The sequence below is a fragment of the Nannobrachium achirus genome, assembly GCF_963921795.1.
Source record: "Nannobrachium achirus genome assembly, chromosome: 21".
Classification (NCBI taxonomy): domain Eukaryota; kingdom Metazoa; phylum Chordata; class Actinopteri; order Myctophiformes; family Myctophidae; genus Nannobrachium; species Nannobrachium achirus.
The window spans coordinates 44,904,504-44,932,409 of NC_137828.1; the positions used below are offsets into that span (position 1 = coordinate 44,904,504).

Sequence of the window (27,906 nt, forward strand, 5' to 3'; positions counted from 1 at the left end):
GTTCCTGTTTATACAGTACTGTGTTGCTATGCTAAAAACAGCTATCATGATCTGGAAAGCGATCAAGTATTTCTGGTTTAGCCGCTAACACGCTGATCATTTGGAATAAGAAGTAGAAGAATAAGAAGAAGAAGAAGAAGAAGAAGAGAGGAAGATCGTTGTTTTTGCGATAATTATCATTTATTTCGTTTTTAATGACAAAATCCGGGGGATTCCGGCGGCGGCTGACTGATCCTTGCAAGGAATTTCGATAGATTACGGTTGGGCTGGGAAAGTATTAATGTAGGCCTATGGTTTGTAATATTAATGGACTTCCTCACCGTGATGGCGGGCCCTGCGAAGGCCAGGCTGAGCAGCATGAGCAGGGGGATGACCTCGTGGTTGGGGTCCACGTAGGGCAGGCTCAGGCTGCGGTCGTGGCAGGTGAAGCCTGACCGCACCGGCTTGAACACGTCCGTCCACTCCAGGAAGTACAGGCTGACCACCGACGACACCAGGATGGGGAGCTGTTTCCACGACAACATGGGAGACAACACAAGATTGATTGATTTCGATTGATTGATTGATTGATTGATTGATTGATTGATTGATTGCATACTTTATTAGAAGTTTGCATAGGAAAAGCACAGGACAGTACAGTTCAGATACTAATCTACTAACGTGTAGGATTTAAACCCAAGAAAGCACTATGGCTTGTTTACATTGGGGTCCTTTGTACTCAATTCATTGAGACATTAAATGACATTCAATACAACAATACTATATGCAGAACATATATAACAGTCAGTCATATAAAAGAACATATGTAAAGTAAACATGTCGGAGGGGGGAGGGGGGGTAGGCTTTGTCTTTGACTTTTAACAGGGGTCAGTTTCGAGTTGCAGCCACCTGTAAGTAGAATTCTTTCACAGGGGTTTTAAAGGAGAGCAGGGATTTACTCTCCTTTAAGGTCGTCGGTAGGGCGTTCCACATTTTTGCGGCATAGCAGAAGAGCAAATGTAACCCTTTGTTTGTCCACCTGAGTGCCTGGACCTGGATTTTTATGCCTCTGTGGCACATTCTTTCCTCTGGTGCCTCTGGTGCCTCTGGTGTTGTGATTGTGGACGTCTTTGATTTGGAAGTAGTTTGTCAGGTACATGTATATCTTAGTGGTGTAGCGTATCTTGTAGACCAGGCCCAAGAGAAACCTAGAGAGTGAACCACATGAAACCTTTATCGCAGTGGTTTTTAAAGTGTGGGCTGTGGCACGCATGCGGTGCCTGCCAGGTAGCGCCAAGTGGAGTTCTCAAATTCTGTCTGAACCTGGCCCTGCCCGAGCCAACGTTTCGCCAACTATTACATGTTTGTTCTCTGCCTTGGCTATAACTTGAGCCACTGGCACTGCCTACGGGCAATCTTTTCTTTTTCTTTTTTTAGGGGGGGGGGGGGGGGGGCTCTGAATTATGTGCAGAGTTTGGGTTATGTGGTGTGCACAGTATATGATGGATTGAATGTAGGAGTCTCAGAAGTAATGTTGGAGATCAGTGATGTCACTCATCTCCAAATTTGGGCAATGTTTGAGCATGCGGCTGTTAACATGGTGGCGACGCATGCGCAGTACAGGCGGCGGTATCAGTGATGTCAGTTACCTCCAAATTTGGGCACTGTTTAGTATCAGTGATGTCAGGTATATCAGGGGCGCAACGTTGTTGTAGTGGTTAGTGGCATGTGCCCTTCATGCGGAAGGTTGAATGGTTCAAACCCTGCCTAGGCCGACATCAGCAAGCGGGAGAAGACGACAGCCACCCCATGGCCTCCCCTAAGTAACAAGAAATCTTGTGAAATAAAATGTCGCCAACCAATGCAATCATCAAAGACACGAAAGAAGAAGAAGGTATATCAGACAGACAGACATTCGGTTGTTTATTAGTAGGAAGTAAGGCCCGGGCCTCGTTGAGACCTCTACTAAGTATATAAAGCTTTAATTTACCAAAAGACAAAAATAAAAAGAAGAAAATATAGAAACACGACAGCCCTACAAGAGGACGTGGTACTAGAGGTTCCCTGTGTCTCAGTCCAGTAGCACTGTGACAAACACAATGTGAATGAATCAAGAAACAGATAAACAGGCAGGCGATGCGGCACAAATGTTCGCCTATTAAAGACACGGTTCAACGGCCGTGCTAATTTGATTTGATAAAAGGCTTGGGGAAATCATTTTTGTGACCTGAGGTGGGGGGATGGCGGTGATGGCGGTGGGGGGGGGGGTACTACGGATGAAACCTAAGACGATTGATTGCACTTAGGGCCGGCGTTTGCATGCATTCCACGGCTTAAAGTTCAAATCTATAATTTTAGTAAGATCACTTAACGAATGTGGTACTGTAATAGGTTCCATCTGAGCCGAGGAATAAGGCAATAGTGAACGAGTTTGTGTGTGTGTGTGTGTGTGTGTGTGTGTGTGTGTGCGTGCGTGCGTGCGTGCGTGCGTGCGTGCGTGCGTTTCGTTGTGTTGCAGTGCACGTTTCCTCTTTGTGTGTGTGTGTGTGTGTCAGAGAGCCAATTGATTGCCATGGCAACCCCAGCCTATAAGCTTGATTTGCTAAATTCCCCACACCTGTCGAATTCCCCACATATTTGATTACTTAGTCAGTTCACTTTTCAAAGTCAGTTTGCACTCTTCAGACATTCTCTGAAGATGTTTAACCACTGCACAAGGACTCCCATATGGTCTTAAAAGGCCAAGGCAAGGGACACAGACAGACAGTTAGTCTGACAACAGGTATTGTTTAACAGGGTGAGAAATGTCACACAACAACAACATCGCAAAGCACCTGTCAATTGTGTGCCTCATACGTTTGTGCTTCCCAAACATTGTCTGTGTTCCAAAAGGACGTTTTCACATATTCAGCTTGCAATGGGCCTGGTGTACAAGATACGCATGTACCCGACACACTACTTCCTAAAGGTCAAGGATGTCCACGATCACTAAATTTAACACTAAACAAGCCTCTAATTCGTTCTCCAGCTACCAACATGTGGAACGCCCTACCGATCTCCTTTTAGTTGACCTTGTACCAGTGATTTGTGCTGTCATGAAACTGTTCTTTTTTCTATTGCAAACTGCTAATAAACTCTTCAATCAATCAATCCAGCATTCATTTCATGTCCGGTCTCGTCGCCCGGAGAGAATGATGTCCGTGTGCAGCTCGTGGAAAAGGGGAGTTATTTGACTAAACATACGTTTTCGTCCAGAACCTTCAAATGGATATGAAACTAGAGGACAATATCTGACTCCAAGTCACTCACATTTTGTACTTAAGTAAAAGTATCAATACTGCAATGAAGATGTACTCCATTACAAGTAAAAGTCTGGAAATCAAATTGTACTTAAAGCACCAAAAGTAAAAGTACAAAATGTTTGAAAAGAGCAGATCTACAAGCTCACAATGCGTCAAGATGCAACACGTTGTGAGCAGATCGGCTATTTTCAAATAGCCATGGTATAAAATAGTGCCAAAGTCGTTAATGTATGTTTTATAATTTATACCTGCAAAGTAACTAGTAATTAAAGTTTTCAAATCAATGTAGTGGAGTAAAAGTACAATATTTGGATCCGAAATGTAGTGGAGTGGAAGTAAAAGTATTGGAAATTGGAAATACTCAAGTAAAGTACACATACCTCAATAGTGTACTTAAGTACAGTACTTAGGTAAATCTATTTAGTTACTTTACACCACTGCAAATAAGTATTTCTCTGGGTGAACAACAAAGCTTTCTCCTTTGGGAATTGCATTACGGAACGTATATATTGTTACATTTCATGGGAAGAAATCCCAATTCCCTTTCGCTCATTAAGGACGCAGTGCGGAGCACTTTATTGCCGCGGAGGTCAGTCTGCTAACCGTGTGCGGATAGGACCCATCTATGGCTGTGTATTTGGAGTAGGACTACTAGGGATGGGACGATACACGATATTATCGTTTATCGTGATAAAAACACTCACAATAATCGTATTGTGGAGATTTAATTTATCGTGACATCGTCCACCGTCTTGCACTGGGTTCAATTTATTTTTTTATTTGCCGAGCTGCATATCCGGTACCACTTAAACCCTCTATAACTGGTAAAAGGTACTTATAAAGGTACTTATAATATACAGTCTTTTACTCTTTTTTTCACTCTGTATCAAATGTCTTTGCCAAAAAATAGCTGATCTACAAGCTCACAAATCTGCTATTTTCCACCGATAATCAAAATAATGGATTTTGATTATCGCGGTAATATCGTAAATCGCGATTTCTTTTGCCACAATAATCGTGATGTGAAATTTTCATATCGTCCCATCCCTAAGGCCTACATGAAATGTATGCAAGATTTGTCTAGTTTCTTGAAAGGTAAAACAGTATTGGACATGCATGCATGGTTTCTGTCCGACAGCGAGGAAATGAAGCGTGTAAGTCAATGCCACAGGGAGGCATGAACAGACAACAATAACTGGGCTTTGGGTTGAAATGTGAGCACCTGTCAAAACGGCTTAGGATGCTTAATGCCATACCAAAGCAATAAGAAAACCACATATCGACTTGAGTTGGAGAGCTGCTGTACCTTTTACACACAGACCCAGTGGGTCAATGAGATACTGTGCATCTCAAAGTAAAATATAATGAAAGAAATAATGTTGGTGTCCTCGGTGTAGAGGTGAAACAGTTAATCGATGTAAAAAATCATCACGAATCATCACAATCATTTATTTATTTACACAATCAATTTAATCTAATTTAATTTAATAAGATAATTAGTGTGGTTGCCCTTAACTTCATTTTGCTGTGCTACTCCTCCCACAGTTTTGGTGGCACGCCCGTGTGCTTGCATTTTGCTAAGAGATATGTTATATATAGTTTAATTTATTATATAATTTATGAGTAATAAATACATTTTCTTTCCCCAAATATGGAGATGACTGACATCATAGATGTCTGACGTCATAACCACATGAGACTGACATGGAAGCCAAATGTGAAAATGCCGATTCAACCAGTATGTCCATATACAGTATATGGGCATAAACATCAGGGATCTCCATATATGGGCATAAAGGGACAAGGACTGACACTGAGATCTCCATAATACTGTATGGCCATTAATTTAGTGAAACAATTTTCCAGAATTGCGTCTTTCTAGAATCTATTTGATCCCTTTTTTGGGCAATTTTCTAAATAGCGGAAATAGAAAATAGCTCACAACGCGTTGCAAAAGTGACACGTTGTGAGATTTGCTATTTATATTGGCTATTTTCACTATTTACAGTATGCATGACACCACTGTGCGACAAAGGCTTAAATTGTTCATCGATCTGCTATGTTTTATGCTTTCGTGTGACGCAGTAATGCGATCAAGTAGGGCGTTAATTTACAAAAAATAAACAAGAAAAAAACAAGTTATAGAATATTGAAGTTTCAGCCCAACAACGATATATACGATATAGTGCATGGGTCGGTGCCAAAGAAGGAAAGAATAAAATAAATGCGTTTCTCTCTGCATCTTCAACAGTCCACATCACAGGAAGAGTTTGTGCATTGCGGTCATTACAGGTCCATTACAGAGTGTACTGTGTATAACTGCAGTGTTGAGCCAATGAAGCTCCACAGCACGACCACTAAACCTAAACCTTCACACCAGCACTCTTCAAATATTCATATGAGGCAAATCGCTGAGCTGGTTCCAGCATTATGACGAGACACTGAGAAAATGTACACATTCGAAGTGGTGGAGGGAAATGCTTAATAATAACAGAATGTGTGCAGTCAAAGCCGATGGATGGATGGATGGATGGATGGATGGATGGATGGATGGATGGATGGATGGATGGATGGCTCTTGACAAGAGGCCATGGGCCCTATTTTCGTCCATGCCTTACCCCTTATCCCTAAACATCTTTGAAAATATAGCTGCATGTGTACTCTTTCTCTCTCAATCCTTCTCACCCCTTTGCACAAACCTGGACTGGGACATAAATTTGGCCCAGACCGGGACAAATTAGAAGATCTAAGCCCACAACGCCAGATGCCCAGTCCAAGTCCAACCCTGCTTCTATGGTCTCGCTCTCTCCTCTCCCCCTTCTACTGTATCTCTCTCTCTCTCTCTCTCTCTCTCTCTCTCTCTCTCTCTCTAGGTGTGCACCAGAGCGTATATAGCAGTAAAATGAAGATTGTACATATGGCTCTCAGAGTGTGAGTGTGAGTGTGTACCCGTACGGCTCCGGTGTGTTACTTCTCCAGAGTTAAATGAACACACAGAGTTTTCCTGTGTGCGTGTGCGTGTGCGTGTGTGTGCGTGCGTGTGTGTGCGTGCGTGTGTGTGTGTGTGTGTGTGTGTGTGTGTGTGTGTGTGTGTGTGTGTGCAGGCTCTTGGCCCTTCTCCCTCGCATCATCATCCAGCCATGAGGAAATATAGGTCAGTGGTGTCACTGCTCATAATGCTGCACCTCAACGGTGTGTACACACTCACACACTGACAGTAGCCTACATACTACAGCACAACGACGGTATGTAAACACTCATATTGGCCTACTGACAGTAGCCTAAATGCTAGACCCCGACCAATGTAGAGTCTGACGTAATTTTCTACCATCCTATCTGGGTAACGTCTCCCCTCCATTCTGAATTCCCATAGATGTGTTTTAAATACTGATTCCCGCTCACATAAGAACTGTACTCCAGATTGAGCCCGTTTTATTTTTTGTGAGGGTACCTACCCTAGGGGGCACGGGGAGAACATGCAAACTCCACACAGAAAGGCCCTTTTGCCAACCTAAGGCGGTTTTATATTCACGTTATGCTTTCAAAAATGTAAAAAAAAAAGAGGAAGAAAAAATAGAAGCAGTGTGCTCTTCCGAGCACGGGTCTCTGCCAGGTCAGGTAGGTTATTGTGGCCTGTGGTATCACTATGTTTCATGTTCCATTTCACCCATTCCTACCGTATTTACTTGCTCCAGCAGAGCTTGCAAGTACTGCATTCGGTGCCGTCTGTTTCCGGCTGACAGTACAAAGGCAGGGCCTTTAGCCAATGAGGGAGCAGCATTCTTGGTGACCTCACCACCAATAAGTGTGACCCGATATAAATAACCCTCACATGTGAGGTCACGAGGCGTCACCACCAACCAACAAGTGTTGTCACATACCCACATACCCAGCACCGATCGCAGTACTTGCACGCTCTGCTGGCGCACAAGGAGCGAGTTGGCACCTCAACAGAGTGCAGTCTAGTTGAACTTGCACTGATTATCACATAATGTTACACCAGGCCCAAAATTCACTCACTTCATCATAATAAATAACTGATTAGGCTAGCTTTCTTTGCAGCTTCTGCGATGACGTATTGCTGTATATAATGCATAAACAGTTCTGAGAGGCACAGAACTGCTGCATGAGCATTTTAGACAGCTGCAAGATCACCCTCTCCTCTGCTAGTGGACCAGCATCCTTCTGGGATTACCAGCATGAGAGAGAGTGATCTTTGAATAATGGATGCATGAAGCCTGCGGCGTAGGCGGACGTCAAACCGAGTTGAACCTTTTTTAACTGTTTTCGGCAGGTCACTGAGAACAAAATGGTGAGGAGCAAGCGAACAAATGCAGTACTTTCCCCGGCACAGTTTTTTTTTTTGCTGTACTCTTCTTTGGTGTTGCTGTGATCATTCACAGACTGTGCCGTCTATCATAAACCACCCAAATAAGGCTTTGAAGTGTGACTCTTATTTGTCAGTAAAAGAGTTACGTACTCCTGACAACGGGGAATAATGAGTACTCTTGCAAACAGGGTACAACATGTTCTCTGACCAAATCGCTTAGTAATGGTCTGGTGACGTCACTCTGGGTATTGCCCGGTCTATATATACAGTATATGTAACGGATCGCAGAAAGGGCCAGAACAGACCATGGAGGAGGCTATGGCACAGTTGGAGTCGGACCAACAGATACTGGTACAGGACATCGGGAGACTGGTACAAGACCAGGGGAGACTGATACAGGACATGAGGAGAGTGGTACAGGAAATGGGGAGCCTGGTACAGGAATGTGGAAGGCTGGCACCACAGGCCATCGAGGAGAGGCTGGAGAGGCTGGTGCAAGAATACGAGAGACTGGACCCAGTTGTGGAGGTTCCGCCAGCCGATCTAATAGACAGCCTGCCTCGCACTACCATCCATGAGCCTGTGGAGGACGTCTGTCCGATCTGCTGCGGTGAATATGTTCGAGGGGACGTGTGCGCTCGCATGCCTTGTGACCACGGCTTCCACGGGCCCTGCATCGAGCGTTGGCTGCAGAGGTCTGGCACATGCCCGGTGTGCCGGCGGGTCTTGGCTCGCCCCTAGTGCAATAGACCAGAGGTACTCAAATCTTTTGCCACCCCTGTAAACTTTTTCATCCATGGCAACCCCTGAATTACATTGTTATTATATACTTTACGGCACCTTACATTGTGTAAAATGTAAAATATGTAAATATCTCCCCCTAAGATACGGTATGTCACAAGAGAAACTTGTATATGTGTTTCCATTAGGGCAGATCGAAAACTAGAAAGATGCAATTCTGGGAAATTGCGAGTGTTGCAAATGGTTGCCGTGATGCGAGTCACATTTGAATAGATGATGAATTAAGTCTTTGAGTTAGAATTTTCCCCTTTCAAGTCAATGGGGAAAATAAATACACTAATAAATGAATGGCCATACAGTATTATGGAGATCCCTGATGTCATCAATATTAAGCCCATATCCTGGAATGCCCATATTTGGACATACTCGTTGAATCGGCATTTTCCCATTTGGCTTCCATGTCAGTCTCATGTGATCCATGATGCCATATTTGGGAATTTTTTAATGTGGGCTTTTCCCCATTCAAGTCAATGGAAATAATAATAATATAAATTAATATAAATTAAACTATGTATATAACGTTAGCAAAACGGAAGCACACGATTCCTGATGAAGCCGGTCAATTTGACATGGCCCGAAAAACTGTGGGAGGAGTAGTGTGGAAAAATAAAAATGTATCCGGAAAGATGGAAAGATGAATGGAAGAAGAAAGTCGGACAAGTACTATAGTCGGGTTGCCCTGTTAGGACAACCACACTAATAACCGTTTTTAGTAGGTATAATTGGTGGTATTTTATTGCGGCACCTCCCAGAACCAGAAAGGTTTTATATCACCTTTCATTTTAGACAAATTGTTGACCGATGGGCTTTAACTTGGTGTGTGTATCGCTGAAAAGCTCAAGAGATTGATGTGCTGTGTAGGGACGGCCATTTAACAAAAATATATACAGTATATAGAATAAAAACCTTAACTGCTATCCGAAACTCGTTAAAGGTGAATTAACTATTAACATTCTATAGCTGAGTGGATTGTTGGTTGTCCAGAACTGTCCAATCAATCGACTTCAAACATGGCGTGTGTATTACAGAAGAAAATAAAAAGAAAAGAAAAAAATCTAGAATTTGTGAAAATAGCAGATCTACAAGCTCACAAGATCGATTTTGCAGATTGGCTATTTTCACTATTTGGAATTGGGTCCCAGAGAGACATCACATTTCTCGTTTGGATCTCCACTGGTAGTGTTCATTTAGTCGACAAAAACTATGACGAAAATATTCGCAGACTAGGCAACATTTTTTCACTGACAAACTAAATAAAAACTAAGCCATGATGACTAAAACTATGACTAAATATTTTGACAATTTCGTCAACAAATAAAACTAAAATTTTAGAGGGACTAGAGGAGAAGAGATCCAGTAGAACTCAAAGACAAGTCATTTTATGTTTGGTTGCACTCAGGTGTTTCACTCTGAAAATAGCAGATCGACAAGCTCACAAAACGCTTGTCAGCATGCAACCAAGTATAAAATCAGCCATTACCACGCCATCAAGGCCTGCCAAAATACAATATCAACTGTAGATTTAGTCGATTAGAACTAGACTAACAAACATTTCAGATGACTAAAATATTACTAAAACATAATGTAATTTTATCCAAAAGACTATGACTAAAACTAAGTACCTTGAACAATTGTCGCGGCGATCCGCCCGCTTGATGGTCTCAAAAGACGCACGCGGCTCTCCTAGAATCTAGGGATGAAAATGATCCGGTCGCGATAATCCATTGCAGAGTTATAGCCAGTTGACTGTTTTACGAGAGTAATCCATCTTGTTTCTGTTGAGATCACGTGATTTTTTGGCTGTACTCTTCTTCGGTGATGCTGGGATCAGTACAGACTGCGGACAAGCGCCGTCTATCATAAACCACCCAAATAAGGCTTTGAGGAGTGACTTTTCTTTTGCAGTAAAAGAGTTACGTACTCCTGACAACGGGGAATAACTAGTAAGACCGTAAAGGGCGAAAAGCGACCTCGCCGTTTATCTGACTTGGCCATATATGGATTATGTTAGTGTGGTTCTCCTCACAGGGCATCATCTGCGATACAATCCCTTTTATGCCCATATATGAATATCCCTAACAGAATCCCCTTTAGGTCCATATATGGAGATCCCTGCTCTGAGTATCTGACATCACTGTTGTGACATCTGTTCATGCTATTATAATGAGATCTCTGCTCTGAGTATCTGACACCAGTAAGACTCCCTAATCGGGAGATAAGCGACCGTTGGTCGCTTATCTCCACAAATAGGCCAAAAGTTTGTTTTACCAATTATTACACTCTATGTGAACATTTACATCAACAAATCCCAAGTACTATGCAGAACGACCCATTTCAAGTTTTTAATGTACAACAATATTTAGAAAATAGGTCTACAAGCTCACAATGCTACGCATTGTCCTCGTCCCTTATATTCCCATAGGTTATATGGAGATCTCAGTGTTTGTCAGTCCTTGTTCATTTATGCCCATATATGGACATCTCTATATCTACTGTAACAGTCCTTGTCCCTTTATGCCCATATATGGAGATCTCTTAACTGTAAGTCCTTGTCCCTTTTATGCCCATATATGGATATTCCTGATGTCATCAGTATATGAACATATATGGGCTTTCTGATATGCCCATATATGGAGATCTCTTAACTGTAAGCCCTTGTCCCTTTTATGCCCATATATGGATATCCCTGATGTCATCCGTATATGCCCATATATGGGCTTTCTAATATGCCCATATATGGAGATCTCTGTATCTCCATATATGGGTATAAAAGGATACTTCAGGTCTGACATCAGGTTTGTTTATATTGGGTTGCTAGGTTTGACATCACAAACTCCATGGGCCATCTGACCTAGAAATCTATATTTGGGCATAGATGACTCATCGTGACCTCATCATGATTTCAATCGCTATAAAAGGACTCTCAGTGACATACACTCTCCACAGATAAAGCAGATAACCTACGTACTCTTGCAAACGGGGTACAACGTGTTCTCTGACCAGATCGCTTAGGCATGGTCTGGTGACGTCACTCTGGGTATTGCCTGGCGGTCTATATACTGTATATAACGGATCACAGAAAGGGCCGGGACAGACCATGGAGGAGACTCTGACACGGTTGGAGTCGGGCATACGTGCCCTGCAGGAGAGGCTGGACCGGGGGAGGCTGGTACAGGGGAGACTGATACAAGACCAGGGTAGACTGGTACAGGACATGGGGAGACTGGTACAAGACCAAGGGAGACTGGTACAGGAACGGGGCGGACTGGCACCTCAGGCCATCGAGGAGAGGCTGGAGAGGCTGTCACACGAACACGAGAGGCTGGCACACGAACACCAGAGGCTGGCGCAAGAATACGAGCGGCTGGCACGAGAATACAGGAGTCTGGAGCAGGAGCAGGAGATACTGGTACAGGAGAGACTGGCGCTGGAGCTGCGGGTAGAGGACTATGCCGGGCTGGCACACGGCTTCGAGGCCATCGAGGCCATTGAGCCAGAAGCGCTCGCCGCGCTCGTCGGAGCCATGGAGGCCAGCACCGACCCGGACAACTTCGACCCGGTTGTGGAGGTTCCACCAGCCGATCTAATAGACAGCCTGCCACGCATTACCATCCATGAGCCTGTGGAGGATGTCTGTCCGATCTGCTGTGGTGAATATGTTCGAGGGGACGTGTGCGCTCGCATGCCTTGTGACCACGGCTTCCACGGGCCCTGCATCGAGCGTTGGCTGCAGAGGTCTGGCACATGCCCGGTGTGCCGGTGGGTCTTGGCTCGCCCCTAGTGCCATAGACCAGAGGTTCGCAAACTTTTTTTTGCCTCAGGTCACCCCTGTAAACAACTTTTTCATTCACGGCACCCCTGATGCATTGTTATTACTTTACAGCACCTTACACTTTATGTCTAATATGTAAATCTCTTCCCCTGAGATACAGTATGTCATGAGGAAAACTTGTATATCTGTTTCCATTAGGACAGATTTGTCACGGTCCGCTCCTAAGGACCGTGACTTTGTCAGTGTTTATTGTTTTTTGGACTTTATCTTGTGTATTCCTGTTCTATTTCAGTCTTGTATTCTGATATACTGTTGATTGTATGTAATATGATTCTGTTGACTTATGATCTGAGCCAGCTGCCTTTCTGTTGTGTTGCTTTAGTTTATTCCTATACTGTTGAATGTATTGAACAGGATATTGTTGACATACAGTATGTTCTGAGCCAGCTGCCTTTGTGTTCTATTATTCTGAAGTAAGAATGTTGCATTTCTTGTTTCCTTGTTAGGTTCGGCTTTACATGCCTGTATCTTATTTTGTAGTAATAGTCCTAGTATTTCCTGTCTTTACTTAGTATTTGTTTCCTGTCCTGTCTCGCCTCTGCGATTGTTAGTTTCCTCCACCTGTGTCCACTTAGTCCCCCAGCCTATCCCAGTGTTAATTGTCAGTTGTGTTCACCTGTGTCTAGTCTATTTATATGCCCTTGTATGTTCAGTTCCTTGTTCGTTCGTAAAAGTAAGTCACCGTATGTAATCCTGTGTTCTTACCTAGTTGCCGTGATGCCACACTTGCAAATTAATTCCATCTTACCATTTGAATTTGAAAGCAATTCACTAATAAATTAATGGCCATATATGGAGGTCCCTGGTGTCATAAATGTTATGCCCATATCTTGGAATGCCCATATATGGACAAACTGGTTGGATCTGCGGATCGGCTATTTTCACTATTTGGGTTCCGGAGAGACCTCACATTTCTCGTTTGGGTCTCCAGTAGTGTTGATTTAGTCGACCAAAACTATGACGAAAAACGTTCATCGACTAGGCTACCTTTTCTCACTGACAAACTAAATAGAAACTAGGCTATTTTGACAAACTATATATATATATATATATAGGCTATTTTGACTAAAACTATATATATATATATATATATATATATATATATATATATATATATATATATATATTGACAATTTCGTCAACAAATAAAAACTAGACTAAAATGTTAAAGAGGGACTAGTGGAGAAGAGATCCAGTGGAACTAAAATACATGTCACTTTATGTTTGGTTGCGCTCAGGTGTTTCGCTCTGAAAATAGCAGATCAACAAGCTCACAACACGTTTTTCAGCATGCAACCCAGTATAAAATCAGCCATTACGTCAAGGCCTGCCAAAATCAACTGCAGTTTTAGTTGAATAGAACGTAAGTTATATCTATAACTATGGATCTATGAGACCGAAGGATGACCGTCACTACGGTCATTAACATGAATGATGCCCTCATCTTCTACCTATTAACGAGATCAAATACCAACAAAGTCATGCCCCCATGACCCGGGGAGGCGGTCTCACCTTTAACAATGCCGGGTGAGAGCGTCTCCTCCTCCAGCCTCGAACGCCTCAGAACGTTTCGAGCGACAGGAGATAGTGACGGTCATCCTTCGGTCTCATAGATCCATAGTTATAGATATAACTTACGATCTATTTCGACCTCACTCTGACCGTCACTACGGTCATTAACATGGATGACTTATATCAACCGGGTCGCGAGGAACAGGGGAACCAACCCCACTGTCAACCCGCTGGGCAGCCGCAAGCAACACTGTGGAACCCAACGACATCTGGGATGCCACGTTGAGCCTGTAAAACCTTGCAAACGTGCAGGGTGTAGCCCAAGAGGCTGCTGCACAAATCTCTGCCATAGAAACTCCTTTAAGAGCCGCCCAGGAAGTGGCCATGCCCCTTGTTTGGTGAGCTACCACCCTACCAGGGACCGGCTGGCCTAGACTAGCATAGGCCGCAGAGATCGTATCCACCAGCCAATGTGACAGCCGTTGCTTGGACAACGGAAGACCAAAATTCTTCCCACCATAACAGACAAACAGCTGTGTGCCCGTGCCCCGTAAGGCCTGTGTGCGGTCCACATAAGCACGCAACGCTCGAACTGGACACAAAGTGGAAAGGCCCTCCGTACCATCAGGGTGAAATGCCGCTAACTCCAGCACCTGGTTCACTGTCTGTGGAGTTATCACCTTGGGCAGAAATGCCGGGTTAGGCCGCAGCGAAACCCCTGTGCCCTCAGCCTTCCACCTCATACAGTCTGGACTGACTGACAGAGCCTGCAGCTCACCAACGCGCTTAGCAGAGGAGAGAGCCAAGAGAAGCGCAGTCTTACGAGACATGGATCTCAGATCTGACTGATCCATAGGCTCATAAGGGGCCCTAGTCAAGGACTGCAGCACCAGAGGGAGATCCCAAGGGGCAGCCCTCAACTCTCGTCCGGGACGTAACCTGCGGACACCTTTCAAAAATTCTTTGACAGAGTCATGCCTACCAATTGGTAGCCCATCTACTTCATCATGACGGAGGGAAATTGCAGTGGAATACACCCTGATGGTGCTTCCTGCCCTGCCAGCCTCCAAGAGGGACTGGAGGAAACGCAGGACATGGGGAATACTGCAGGTGATGGGACTCACCTGATTAGCCAAACACCAGGAAGAGAAACACTTCCACTTGTGGTTGTAATTGGCACGGGTGGATGGCGCCCTGGCATTACGCATAGTGTCAAGAACAGCCTCATCTAGACCCTGAGAGAGGGGCTCAGGAGAGGCCAGGCCCAGAGCTGCAGAGTCAGCGGCTTGGGGTGCCAAATCTGACCCTCTGCCTGGGACAAGAGGTCTTTCCTGGCTGGTAGAGGCCATGGGGATCCCTGGACCAGCCGAAGAAGATCTGGGAACCAGTGTCTCCCTGGCCACCGGGGTGCAATCAACAGAACCCTGTAGCAACCCAGTCTCACCCGATGCAACACCTGTGGGATCAGGGGCAGTGGAGGAAAAGCGTATAACAAGCCGTCCGGCCACTCTCTTGACAGAGCATCCAGGCCCAGAGGCCCCCCCTGCCCTACCAGGGAGAACCACAGCTCGCAGTGAGCATTCTCCTGACTGGCAAACAGGTCGGCTCGGGCCCTCCCGAAGTGAGCCCACAACTGAGACACCACCTGCGGGTGAAGTCTCCACTCCCCGGGAAGAGGGGCGGCTCTGGACAGCAGGTCCGCTGCCCTGTTCACTACCCCTGGCACATAAACGGCCCTTAGTGAAGCCAGGCGAGGCGCTGCCCACAACCAAAGCTCCTGAGCCACCTGTAGGCAACGAAGTGACTTCGTGCCCCCCTGGTGATTGATATGGTAGACCGCTGAAGTGTTGTCTGTCCTCACCAACACATGCTTGCCGTGGACAAAGGGGAGGAGAGCCCTGAGAGCAAGGTGAACCGCCCTCAGTTCCAAAACATTGATATGGTCGGACGTCCAAGGAGGTGACCACAGACCTCTCGCCGTCCTGCCCTCCCATACAGCTCCCCAGCCTGTCAGGGAGGCATCCGTCGTCACCACGGTCCTCCTGAAGGGGAGGCTCTGTAGTGGGACTCCGTGTGTCAACATATGCCTGTCCTTCCAAGGTCGTAGAGCACGTAGGCAAGACCTGGTGACCATCAGCTTTACGTGCCTGTCCCGCTTGGGATCGAGGCGGAATGAATTCAGCCACCTCTGGAGAGGTCGGGCCTTGAGAAGGCCGAGTGGAATAACGGCTGCAGCTGATGCTATCATCCCCAACAGCCGCTGGACCAGAACCATCTCGACACACATGCCGAGACGGAAATGACGTACAAGCGCCTGGATGCGCGAAACCCTTTCTGGGGACAGAGAGACCACCATGGTCACGGAATCTAGAGACAGCCCGAGAAACCCTGTCTGCTGCCTGGGTTCGAGGTTGCTCTTCTTCCAATTCACTCTGAAGCCCAAAGCCTGAACATGCGACATCAATCTCTCTGTGTCTGCGACAACCTGGCTGCGTGACGGTGCGACAATCAGCCAATCGTCGAGGTATGGGAGGACCTTCAGACCGGACAGTTGAAGACGGTACAGAGCGGCCGCCACCACCCTCGTGAACACCCGCGGTGACAGCGACAGCCCAAATGGAAGCACCCTGAACTGGTACGCTTGCCCTTGAAAAGCAAAGCGGAGGAAATGCCTGTGGCCCTCCCAGATGCGGACGTGAAAATACGCGTCCTTCAGGTCGAGAGTGGCGAACCACTCTCCCTGCCCGATGGACTGAAGTATCTGTTTTGTCTGTAACATCTTGAAAGGCAGAACCTTCATGTATCGATTTAAACCCCTGAGGTCCAGGACGGGACGATACCCGCCGTCCTTTTTTGGCACCAGAAAATATGTTGAGTAAAACCCTGCTCGCTGATCGGTTGAACTCACCTTTGTTATTGCGCCCTTCTGCAGCAGGATGGACACTTCTTCGGCCAGTATCTGTGCTTGGACAGGGTCCTTGACCAACGTCATACGGACCCTTAAAAATGGGGGGGGACGCCGTCGAAACTGGAGTGTGTAGCCCCTGGAAACTGTATCCAGCACCCAGGGGTCTGAAGTGCGCTCTACCCAGCTGTCCAAGCAAAGCCGGGAGAGCCGTTCGACGGCCGGCCCCAGACCTTCACGTTGAGCCCCCTTGGCGCCCTTTGCCCCTGTAGGGGCGACGCCCTCTGGACTCACCTCGGGAGACACCCCGAGACTGCGACCCTTGTTGCTGGCGAGTTTGCTGCCGAGCAGCCGTACTGGAGGCCTGAAACGCCCCCTCCTCGTACCTGCCACGCCCCCAGGCCCCTTGACGAGGCCACGAGACCTGACGTGTATGTTGTGAAACCTCAGGTCCAAGCCTGGTGGACACGTGCCGGCGAAAAGTCCGCTGTGCCTGAAAAGAACGTGTCTGAAAAGAACGTTCAGCTCTATCCAGGGCCTCCTGAGAGCCTGGATTGAACACATGGCCTGCCACAACTGGCATATTAAGCAGTGTCTTCCTAATGTTCTTAGGGATAGATGGCATCTGGGCCAGCCAGACTTGACGACGAGTCGTCACGCATGATGCCATAACAGCCCCAACGTCCCTTGTGAGCTGCGAATGGACCGATAGAGCCGTTTCTATCAGGTTCCTGGTGTCCTGGTCCGCCTCACCGCCGGCCAACTTGCGCAAAGCAGCCAAGAGGATGGCCAAAGCATTCCCAGAGCGAGCTGCACGGGCAGCTGAGTTATAGGTGCGACACACCAGACGATCAGTCTTGTCGCACTCTTGCCTGGGGCAACGTGGGTCGGCAGTGACCTTGTCAGGGCCAAGCGCAGTCTGCGCAGCCATCTCCTGCTCGACCGGTGGCATGTCCCCCATGCCGGAATCCTGAGAATAAGGCATTTTTGCCAGGCCCCTACAACCAGCATTAAACAATGAAGTACTGGTAGGCTTCGCCCAACCCATCATCAGCATCTGTGGGTACTTGTCTGCCTCTGGCACAGCAAGAGATGCGCGAGCCTGGGACACCCCATCCCAGACACCCCCTGGATTAGTGGGGCCTGGGTCTGCAGGACTCATACCGACTATTTTTGCAGCCGTCAAAACATTCGACACCATCGCCTGACTAGCAGACACGTCTGGAGTGGACATTGTCCCGTCCCCGTGCACCGCAGACCTGGTGCTGCCTGAGACTGAAGCTTGATCCGAATGGGGACCGCTACCAGTAAGTGAGCCACCAGCATAAATGGAGAGGATATCAGGATCATCCTCTGGGTAAAGTGCCCTCCTGGAGGGAGATGCCTGCGAGGACGCTGTCCCCTGTGACACCGTAGTTGAGTGCTCAGCCTCAAACCTTCCCATTCGCTCTGAAAGGGACTGAATAGCAGCTAAAATCTGCCTCTGAGTGCAGTCCTCCGAGTCTTCCACCTGTGTGGAGTGAGCAGTACGCTTGGAAGGCACAGGCTCACGAGACTTCCCATGGCGCCGATCAGGTGAGCGCCGTCGATGGCGTTTTCGGGAATGCCTGTCAGAATGCCCATGCACTGGCTCCTGACCAGGAGGCACTGACTCCTCCCCCAGGCCAGCACGCCGAACCCTCTCGGCATAAGGCAAGTCGCATGCTGCATCACACGGATCATCAACATCCTGCAACAAATGAGCCCTGCCCAAACAAGTGGGACACTCTCTGTGGCCATCACGGGGGTCCATAGCGGCCTGACAAAAACGACAGACCGGAGGAGCCATAGTGGTCTAATATCCAGTAACAACCTGCTTACAGTACGCGCACGCACCAGAGGTACAGCCGGACAAAAACCCCACTAGCTGCGAACAGCCTAGTATAGGGCAGTAATATAAAATGTTAAACTGAAAGAAACCTACTCGCTGCACACGAATGTGCGAGAGGAAAAGATAACAGTAAACCCACCCGCTGCGCACAGCGGACTTGGGGCCAACAAAATAACACGTGCACTGCACTAGTAGCACTACTGAATAACCCGCTTCTCAACTACTCACTGTACGCGCACGTACAAGAGGGAAAACGGACAACTCAAAATAAACACTTGATTGCAACAGCAATGTAGAGTAATTAACCAAAGGAAAAACACCACCACCTGGATGGATATCCAACAGTAAACCCAGCGGCTGCGAACAGCGCACAAATGGGTATTATTAATTAACTATAAATAAACAAAGTAAGCCGGATGACGGCTGTTCCGCAATGGAACTCAACAATTGTAGCCTACCTGCAAAGAAAGCCTGTAGGCACAACAAACAACACGACAACGTGTAACACTAGCCTTAGCAATAGCACAACACTATAGGGCTATAGGCTACATAAACACACAAACACTGCGACCCACAGGGACACAAGGCGCCTGCACCGAAGTGAACGGGTCCCCAAGCAGTGTGTGAAAAACACTACGAGCAAATAGCAAAGTAGTCAAAACAATAATGCACTTTCTAGGTAGAAATGTTCGAAACATACTCACCCATCCGTGCAGGTCTCTTCAATGAGGCGAGAGAGGCAAAGAGGAGGAGACGCTCTCACCCGGCATTGTTAAAGGTGAGACCGCCTCCCCGGGTCATGGGGGCATGACTTTGTTGGTATTTGGTCTCGTTAATAGGTAGAAGATGAGGGCATCATTCATGTTAATGACCGTAGTGACGGTCAGAGTGAGGTCGAAATAGATCTAGACTAGCCTGCCGGTAGAGGCCAGAATTTGGTCTAGGGAGGCGGATTCAAAATCTCCGCTCCCCTCCTCCTACCCTACAGTCTACCCCGACGTCACAACATTTGGAGCGACGCCCCCTACACTCTCGTTGGTTAAGGTTGACTCCCACTTCCTAAGCCTGACATGTCAACACCTTAGCACAGGCTTTTCTTTTTGAGCCAAAGGCGAATGAAAAGCCTGGGTTCCCGAGGCTAGAACTAGACTAAAACTTTGCAGATGACTAAGGCCCCATATACACAAAGACGATAAACTGAGTCGTTTCCAAAACGTTTACTCTAGGAATCGTCTCAAGAAATGTGTGTGCCCACATGAAACCATTGAGAACGGCAAGTCCGTCTCCAGAACGCACCAAAAACACTGTAGTATATATGTCAGGCCTGTGAGTGGCGCTGTAAAGCTGCCACAAAGCACCCCAAAAATCTAGAAGAGAGCGATGTTATTTTTTTGCCTTTCTTTTTATCATGTCCACTTGTTGCTGACGGTGGTAGAGTGGGAGGGAGGAGTACACTTTGCTGTAAAAGCCCTATCGTGCTCAGTAGCAACATGCAACATGTTTCATGTTGTTGGAGGGGCGCATGCGGGTTAAGGGAGAGGTTGTACTGCAACGTCATACTGTAGTTTCAGGAATTATGTGTATTTGGCTGTACACACAGAGACGCGAAGCCGGCGTCTTCAGATTTATTTACTTTGAGAGCCGGTTTCAAAGATGTGTGTCTTCGGGCACCCAAGATGCCGGCACCGTGTGGCAGAAAGATCTAAACAATTAAGAACTTAAGTGTGGATTCGCCTAAATTCGTCTTCCTATGGACGGCGTCTAAAATATAACTAAAACTAAATGAAATTTTATCGAAAAGACAATGACAATTTAAATCAAAATGTTCTGTAATGATGAACACTGGTCTCCAGCTTAAAGGTTTTTGGGAACCAGTAGTGGCCTAAAAGCATTATGGAGGGGATGAGAGGACAAGGTGAGAGCAGATTGGAGGAACAGGATGTGGTGTAGAGTTGTAGGCCACAGCACACAGTGATGCTTTAAAAGCCTCTGGTCTCCTGGGACAAACATGCACACAACAAACTGGCACTGGGACAGAGATGTTCCATTGACCTACATTATATCGTTGTCAGGAGGAAACCTTGTATGTCCAAATTTAAAAAAACAAGTTAAAGTAGTGGAAATAGCCGATCTACAAGCGCACAACGCCTCACACAACACTCTAGTATGATGAAGCGGGGCTTTAATTTACGAAAGAACATATCATTTTGAAACTTGGAGATACAAGGTTTCTGCCCGACAGCGACGATATCCAACTGCTCTGCCCAGACTCTCTCTCTCTCTTCTCCCCAGCGGTAGAATAAGTCCTCAGATTCTTTCTAAGACCTGAGGCTAATTCTACACAATGCCTTATTAATCAGTAGTTCTCACACTTTCAAGATTTTTCAAAAAGATGACTTGCAGATGTACGGGCTCGCAGCACATCTTGTATACTGTAGCCATCTGCTATTTGCAAAAATGTATCTAACAACATTTTAACTGCAAAAGTAACTGTATTGAAATTACATGTTTGATTATATATTTTTTTCACAGTTATATCACAATTAGCATTCAGAATAAATGTTTAATCTAAGCACGATTTTGCAGACTAGTGTCTTCCCCTGCCACTCACTGCAAAATGACAGCAGTCAGTCAGGCACTGGAAAATATACTGGAAATGTATTAATTTATGTACACTTTACCTCTAATGGGAATGTGCCATGAATGTTCTGCAAACTAAGAACACAATGATGCATAATAAATACGGTAGAACAAGAACTGCTCCAATGCCCTGGAGGCCAATGGTTCTCAAATAGCTTCATTCTGGGACTGAACCATAAACTCAGTCAACTCAACTATGTGGCAAAATAAGCCCATTGGCCTGTGGTGTATGTTGTCCTTTTTTGAGGACAAAGGGCCAATTGCCAGAGCCGGAAGGCCATCAAATGAAACAAAATGTTAGTCTATTGTAAGAATTTATTGAATTTGAGTTGATAAGAAGATGATATTACATGTAATATAAACTGTCTGCAGTGAAAGACACTGGTGTCTACATGACAAGAAAGAGACACTGGTGTCTAAATGTTGACAAGGAAGAGACACTGGTGTCTACATGTTGACAAGAAGGAGACACTGGTGTCTACATATTGACAAGGAGACACTGATGTTCATGTTGACAAGAAACAGACAGAGGAGTAAGTGATACAGTCAGCTGGGGGCATTAAGGTCACAGTTTTTTGAGGGGTCACAAGGCAAGGCCAAACTGAGGGCCAACGACGGCCATGGCCTTCGTGGCCTCTCTGAAATTCCTGCCCTGGCTGTCGAGCAGAAACCTTGTATTTCCCCTTTTTGTTTTTGAGCGGTGCCTCATCGCTCCAACACTTGGCTGAGTGTGTAGGTGCAATATATGAGTATACTCATACGCGTATGAGTAGCAACAGCTGCAAATACTGCTGGGTGACCAAGTGGCGCTGTTGACATAGTTTACTGTATACTGCTCAAAGGCACTGCTCACTTCGCACTGGGTGTGATTTGTACATACATGTATGCCCGACTTCATCATCATACAAGATTGTCGTACAAAGGTAGTGAAAATAGCAGATCTACAATCCCACAATAAACCACTTAAACTCAATACTTTGTCAAATACTGAAAAATAGCTTGTAGATCAGTTACTTTCACTATTTTAGTGTTGATTTTGACAGCAAATTTTGATAATAGTTTTAGTCATAGTCTTGAATAAAATGCCATTTAGTTTTAGTCATATTAGTCATCTGAAAAGTTTAAATTTTAGTCGACTAAACATAGGATTTTTGTCGACTAAATGTAATGGATGATTTTACACTTGGTTAAATTCCGAAAATAGTCGATCTAAAAGCTCACAACGTGTCTCGATGTGTTGTGAGCTTGTAGATCTGCTATTTTTAGAGCACCCGAGCGCAACCAAACATAAAATATCTTTTGGTTTTACAGGACCTCTTCCTCCACTAGTCCCTCTCTAACATTTAGTCTAGTTTTTATTTGTTGACAAAATTATCAATATATTTGATAGTTTTAGTCATCATTAGTCATCATACTGTAGCTTACCTTTTATTTAGTTTTTATATCGTTTTTATTTTGTTTTCAGACATTTTCAGTCATAGTTCTTGTAGATGAAATCAACACTGCACTATTTCAAAACTTTTTTTTCTTCTTTTTTTTTTAAGGAAATGCGATGTGCGGGCTGACAAACACTGGCTTGAAGCAACTAAAAAGATGACAGAAGTAGAGCTGTGGGCACTGATATTTCCACTTCAATACTCATAGCCTCGCAGCCTAAGCAAAAAAGAAATGTTTTCCCAACAGACAAACAACAATAACAACACATGGTTTAGTGAACTAGTTTTTCTAAAAGCTGTGAGGCTCATATTCTGCTATTTGTAAGAAGAAAAGAAAGAAGGGACATTTTCTTAGCCACTTAACAATTGCGTGCCAAGGCCACAAGAGGCCGCTAGAGTGCCAGACATTTCTCCATAAGGCTTCATAGTAACATCCGGGTATCCAGGCAGAACTGCCTTGCGTTTTCACTGCATGCAGTGTTATGAACGTGGACCGGAGGAAGAGAGCTAAGAGTTAGCTATCGGCTCTTTTTTTTTTAGAAGCCCGATCTGAGGCTATTTAGCCGCAAAAAAAACTTTGTCGCTGCCCTAGGAACACAGTTCAGAGAAAAAGGTCTCTAAAGATGTGAGAATGTATTGGATTAGGCGGCGCGGTGCGGCGGCGTTAACCGATTACGGGCTGGTGGAAAGAGAGTGCGGTAGGCGGCCTGGATCCAAAATTAGACCGGGGCTTCGTTGAGGCCTCCGATTAATTCATCCATTTCATTAAAAAAGCCGGACTAGTTCGGGATCGGCACCCCGGAATACGTCGCGCCGCCGACAATATAGATTGAGTTTTTTTGGGGGGGCTCTAAACTTTATTCTAAACCATTTTCAATGGAATAAATCGTCGGACCATCTAGAATCGGTCGTTGGAAAGCGTAGGACGAGCCAGGACCACCCACATCTCTACAAGCAGCTCAGGGTAAGTAAAATAGCAAAAAAAACATTGTATTGTATTGAAAAAAAGACAAACTTGTTCGGGATGGGCACAAGAAGGGTTAAAATGATAGTTCATCCCAAAAAAGACATTTCTATCGATTACTCACCCCATGGAGACATATATCTAACTTACTTATTAATTTACAGAATGTCTGTCCACCGTCCACTGTCTGTCCACATATCCTGTCAATCACTGATACTAAACAGTGTCGCCGCCATTGTTTCAGCCGCCTGCTGAAACAATGCCCAACATCACTAACTGACATCACGGAACACCATATGGGCATAAACGGGGGAAACAGTCTGCATGCTGACATCACTGATATTAAACAGTGTCACCTAGGGATGGAGATCGTACATTTTTATTGATAATGAGCGCCTTATCGATCCTGCTTATTGAGCCAGGCTTTTATCGAGCACACTATTGAGCATTTTCTAATATTTTGTGGAAAGACGTGAGACAAATTCTGAACAAAACTGATATATTTTATTATTGGCCAGTAGTAATCTATGAAAAGTCATGTTGGGGGAGAACTATCCCGTTTAAACCCCATTATACTTTGTTGTATGCATCAAATAGCAAAAATAGCTTATATCTACAAACTCACAATGTGTTGCATTGTAACATTTTGTGAGCTTGAGCTTGTAAAATTAGAGCTCAATAGGACTTGGTGATAAGTGGTTAAAAAAAGACATTGGTTAAAAAGAAGAATGGATGTCTCAAGGTTTTCTCTTTGCTATATTTGCACATAATGTTAAAGCATGACGTCTTCCACAACGAGAACACAATCACTTACAGATGAAAACATTTGTGGAAGAGGACATGAATCACTACAGTATGTCCATGTCCATAGTCCACAGCTATCATTCTACTGCCACAGGTCTCAGCTCCACACATTGAGCTGTCTCAATATTTTTGATGGGGGTCCGTGGGCAAATACATTTGACACGAATATGTTTGAAAACCACTGGTCTGAACCAGAGCTATTTAAAGAGAGTTGCGTCACCTCCGTTGACGTCATCGAGCCAGGTCTTTGTCATCCTAAGTGTGATCTCTCCTATAGTGTGCCGGGATGACCAGGAATGCCACTGTGTATGCGTAGGAGTCCAACTAGTACTAGTGGTTCTCAAACACTGAGATGGTACAAACCCTCACAGGTCCATTTGGTATCCATTTGTACCTTCTCTGGACACTCTCTGGACCTGTATGGGTCCATTTGGTTCCATACACTCAGAGTTACAGACCTGCAATTGCCATTCAGGGCTATCTCTTTGTGTTTCGGTAAAGATATTATTGTCCACTCAGTTGAATTTTGACAGAAATGTCCACCACGAGCCAGCATGGCTCCGGGTTCGACCCCCGACTCCACCTTTGTTTACTGTCGATGTCAAAGTGTCCTTGAGCAAGGCACTGCTAAACCCCTAGTTGCTCCCTATGATGAGCAGGTTGGTGTCCTCTGCCGTCTTTGTGTGTATGTAATGCACACATCGTAAAGCGCTTTGGACAAATCCACTATATGAATGCACCATTTAACAAATTAACACACTGATGGTTTTGCAGCATAGATTGGGTCCCAGGAGGGGGTCCTTGAAATTAAAAAAGGTTGTGACAATCACTGCCGTATAGCACTTCAACCAATGCCAAAGAGCTGATTGTGTGTGTGTGTGTGTGTGTGTGTGTGTGTGTGTGTGTGTGTGTGTGTGTGTGTGTGTGTGTGTGTGTGTGTGTGTGTGTGTGCGTGTGCGCGCGCGCGTGTGTGTGTTTTGCTACTGTAATAATCCAGCATTGAATTGAATCATCGTTGGGCACTGACCTAGTTTACCAGCCCCCTACTGTTGCTAGAGATGCTCTGAGAGAAACACACATTCTTCCACCATGCCGTAATGACGCCTGATCTGGAATATGTTAGACTGATACTGTACACTGTGATACACTTACACTTATAAGCTGTATTATTTATCGTTGGCTTTACAGCAGCGGTTCTCAAAGTGGGGTCCGGGGGAACCCCAGGGGTCCTTGAGGGGGCTCCAGGGGGTCCTCAAACATTTGTTAACATGGCATCAACATCAGTTACACAAACATATACTGTATACATTGGCTAAATTGAGTGACAGTATACATTTGGGTCCACAGCCAAATGTTCTTGTCATGAGAAAGTTTGAGAACCACTTCTACAGCAGTGCCAGAAACACTAGATCTACAAGCTCTTGCGCATTGAGACGCAGTGTGTGCTTCTAGGTCTGTTATTTTTTGCGAATGTTCCCCCCAGAATGGGGGGCATTGCCTTGGTAAATGGTGCATTTATATAGTGCTTTATTCAAACCACTTTACATACGTAGATTGTGCATTACATTCACACACACATTCACACACTGATGGCAGAGGAAACCTGCATGCAAGGCACCAACAATGCTCGTCGGGAGCAATCAGGGCTTCAGAGTCTTGCTGAAGGACTCTTCGACACTAACTCTGGGGGAGCCTGGGATCGAACCGGGAACCTGAAAATGCACGCAACGGAGCGGAGGTCTGTCCGTGGTCAGTCACCAGGGATTCCTGCTGATCCAAGCGAGAACACAGGCACTATGTCCCTCTCCATCTGAAAGGCCCTTAAGAGTCCATTGGGTTCCTAACTATAAATCATTTAACTGGGGACAACCTGGAACCCCCTCAAGGACCCCCGGGGGTGGGGCACATTTAGAAGCAGTGGTAATAGGAATAGAAATCCTCCATTTCCAATGCAAAGCCATGATGCATGATGACAATTTGATTCAGTTCCCCACAGGCTGGAGGAGTGAACTGGAGCATGGATAACCCGCCTGGCAGTGCAATGTGCAACAGTCTCAAGCCCTGTTTATATTCCATCCTATGACGGTGTCGCACGCAGAAAATAGCCCCTCCACAGCAGGCTCACGGCAGGGATGTGATGCCCTGTGAGCTTGAGGAGCCGCAATTCTTTTGACCACGCAACACTGTGATACGACGGAGCATACGTTAGGCGTTAGTTGCACACTGGTGTCGCTCGCAGGAAAATAGGCAATCTACTGTACAAATTCTCAATGTGTCATGAAGCATTCTATAGCTTAGGCATGTGACACCCCTATTTTTTTTAAAGCTACTTGTAAGCTATTGTTTTTGGTACCTTATCTCGGTATGGTACAACCTGTTTACTCCCTCTTATTTTTATTTTTTGAGCGGTGCTCCTGTAAGTTATATAGCTTCAACATCTGGCTTTGTCTGGTCAAAAGGGGAAAACCTGGGGAAGACCTGTTCAAAAACTTCCGGGGCCTAAAGTAAACTCAAGCGCGGCTATATCTAGGCCATATCAGGCCTAGATATGGCCTACATCCTGGCACAAATGGCTCAAAGTTTGTTGTGTAAATTTTACACAACAGTAATGTAATGTAATTCGGGTATTACACTCTCAGAGTTATGGGGGTCCTTGCAATTTAAAAGTTTGAGGACCATGCTACATTAAATGGAGCAGAGCCTTCATAGCAAGGAGTTCTCTTTAGGAGTTCTGCTCAGAGCTGCGGTAGCCCTGGATGCTCAGCTTAGCCTCTCTGTAGTATAAAATAATAATATAGGCCTACACTTTCACTACTTACCAAAACAAAGATGGTTTTAAGATGTTGAAAGCCTACTTTACATAGTGGGAACGCTCAGAGCCCCCCAGCACCTCATGTCTAAAATAGACTACACTTTTTGGCCAGAAAAGAAAATATTTCATCTGAAGTTTTAGCTACTCCACTATGCTTTCTCTACAGACCTTTGCCAGATTTCGCCTTCCTGTGAAATATTTTCTTTTCTGGCCAAAAAGTGGCCAAAAAGGTCGGGTGCTCAAGACTGTTCCCACTAAGGAAAGTAGGTTTTCAACTCCCTAAAGCAGTCTTTGTTTTGGAGAGTAGCAAAACTGTACTGTTTTGTTATTACTTGCACATGCAGAGCGTGCAAGTAAGTACTGTGTTTGGTGGCGTCCCTTTCGGGGAAAAGCTAAAGTTGGTCACCTCGACAGAGAGCTGTCTAGTACAGACGAGAGGGTGCACAGTCTTTCCTGTGGGCGCAAGGGATCATCGGTATAGCCTTAAGGAGAACTCCTTCTAATGCAATGGACCAGAGCTAACATGTCACCACTGTCTCCAACATGCCAGTGTCACCTCTGTCACCAACATGCCATCACTGTCACCAAAACCAACAAGCCACTACTAGGGCTGTATCTATTGATGATTTCCGTAGCAATTATTCTATCTATCGCATTAACTGGATAATCAATATTATAAATGTTTTATTTATCAACACGATTAGCCACTCTGGCCGTGT

At 45.5% G+C, this 27,906-nt stretch overlaps 1 protein-coding gene across 1 annotated transcript in view; it reads right to left on the minus strand.

Moving 5' to 3' along the window:
* Positions 1-27,906, minus strand: part of plppr4b (phospholipid phosphatase related 4b) — a gene marked incomplete at both ends in the record, with an annotated part of 55,366 nt that overhangs the window by 26,679 nt on the left and 781 nt on the right. Inside the window, one exon of the mRNA XM_080751584.1 lies at positions 321-506. Coding sequence (XP_080607710.1) covers positions 321-506 — 186 coding nt within the window. The remainder of the gene's footprint in view (positions 1-320; positions 507-27,906) is intronic.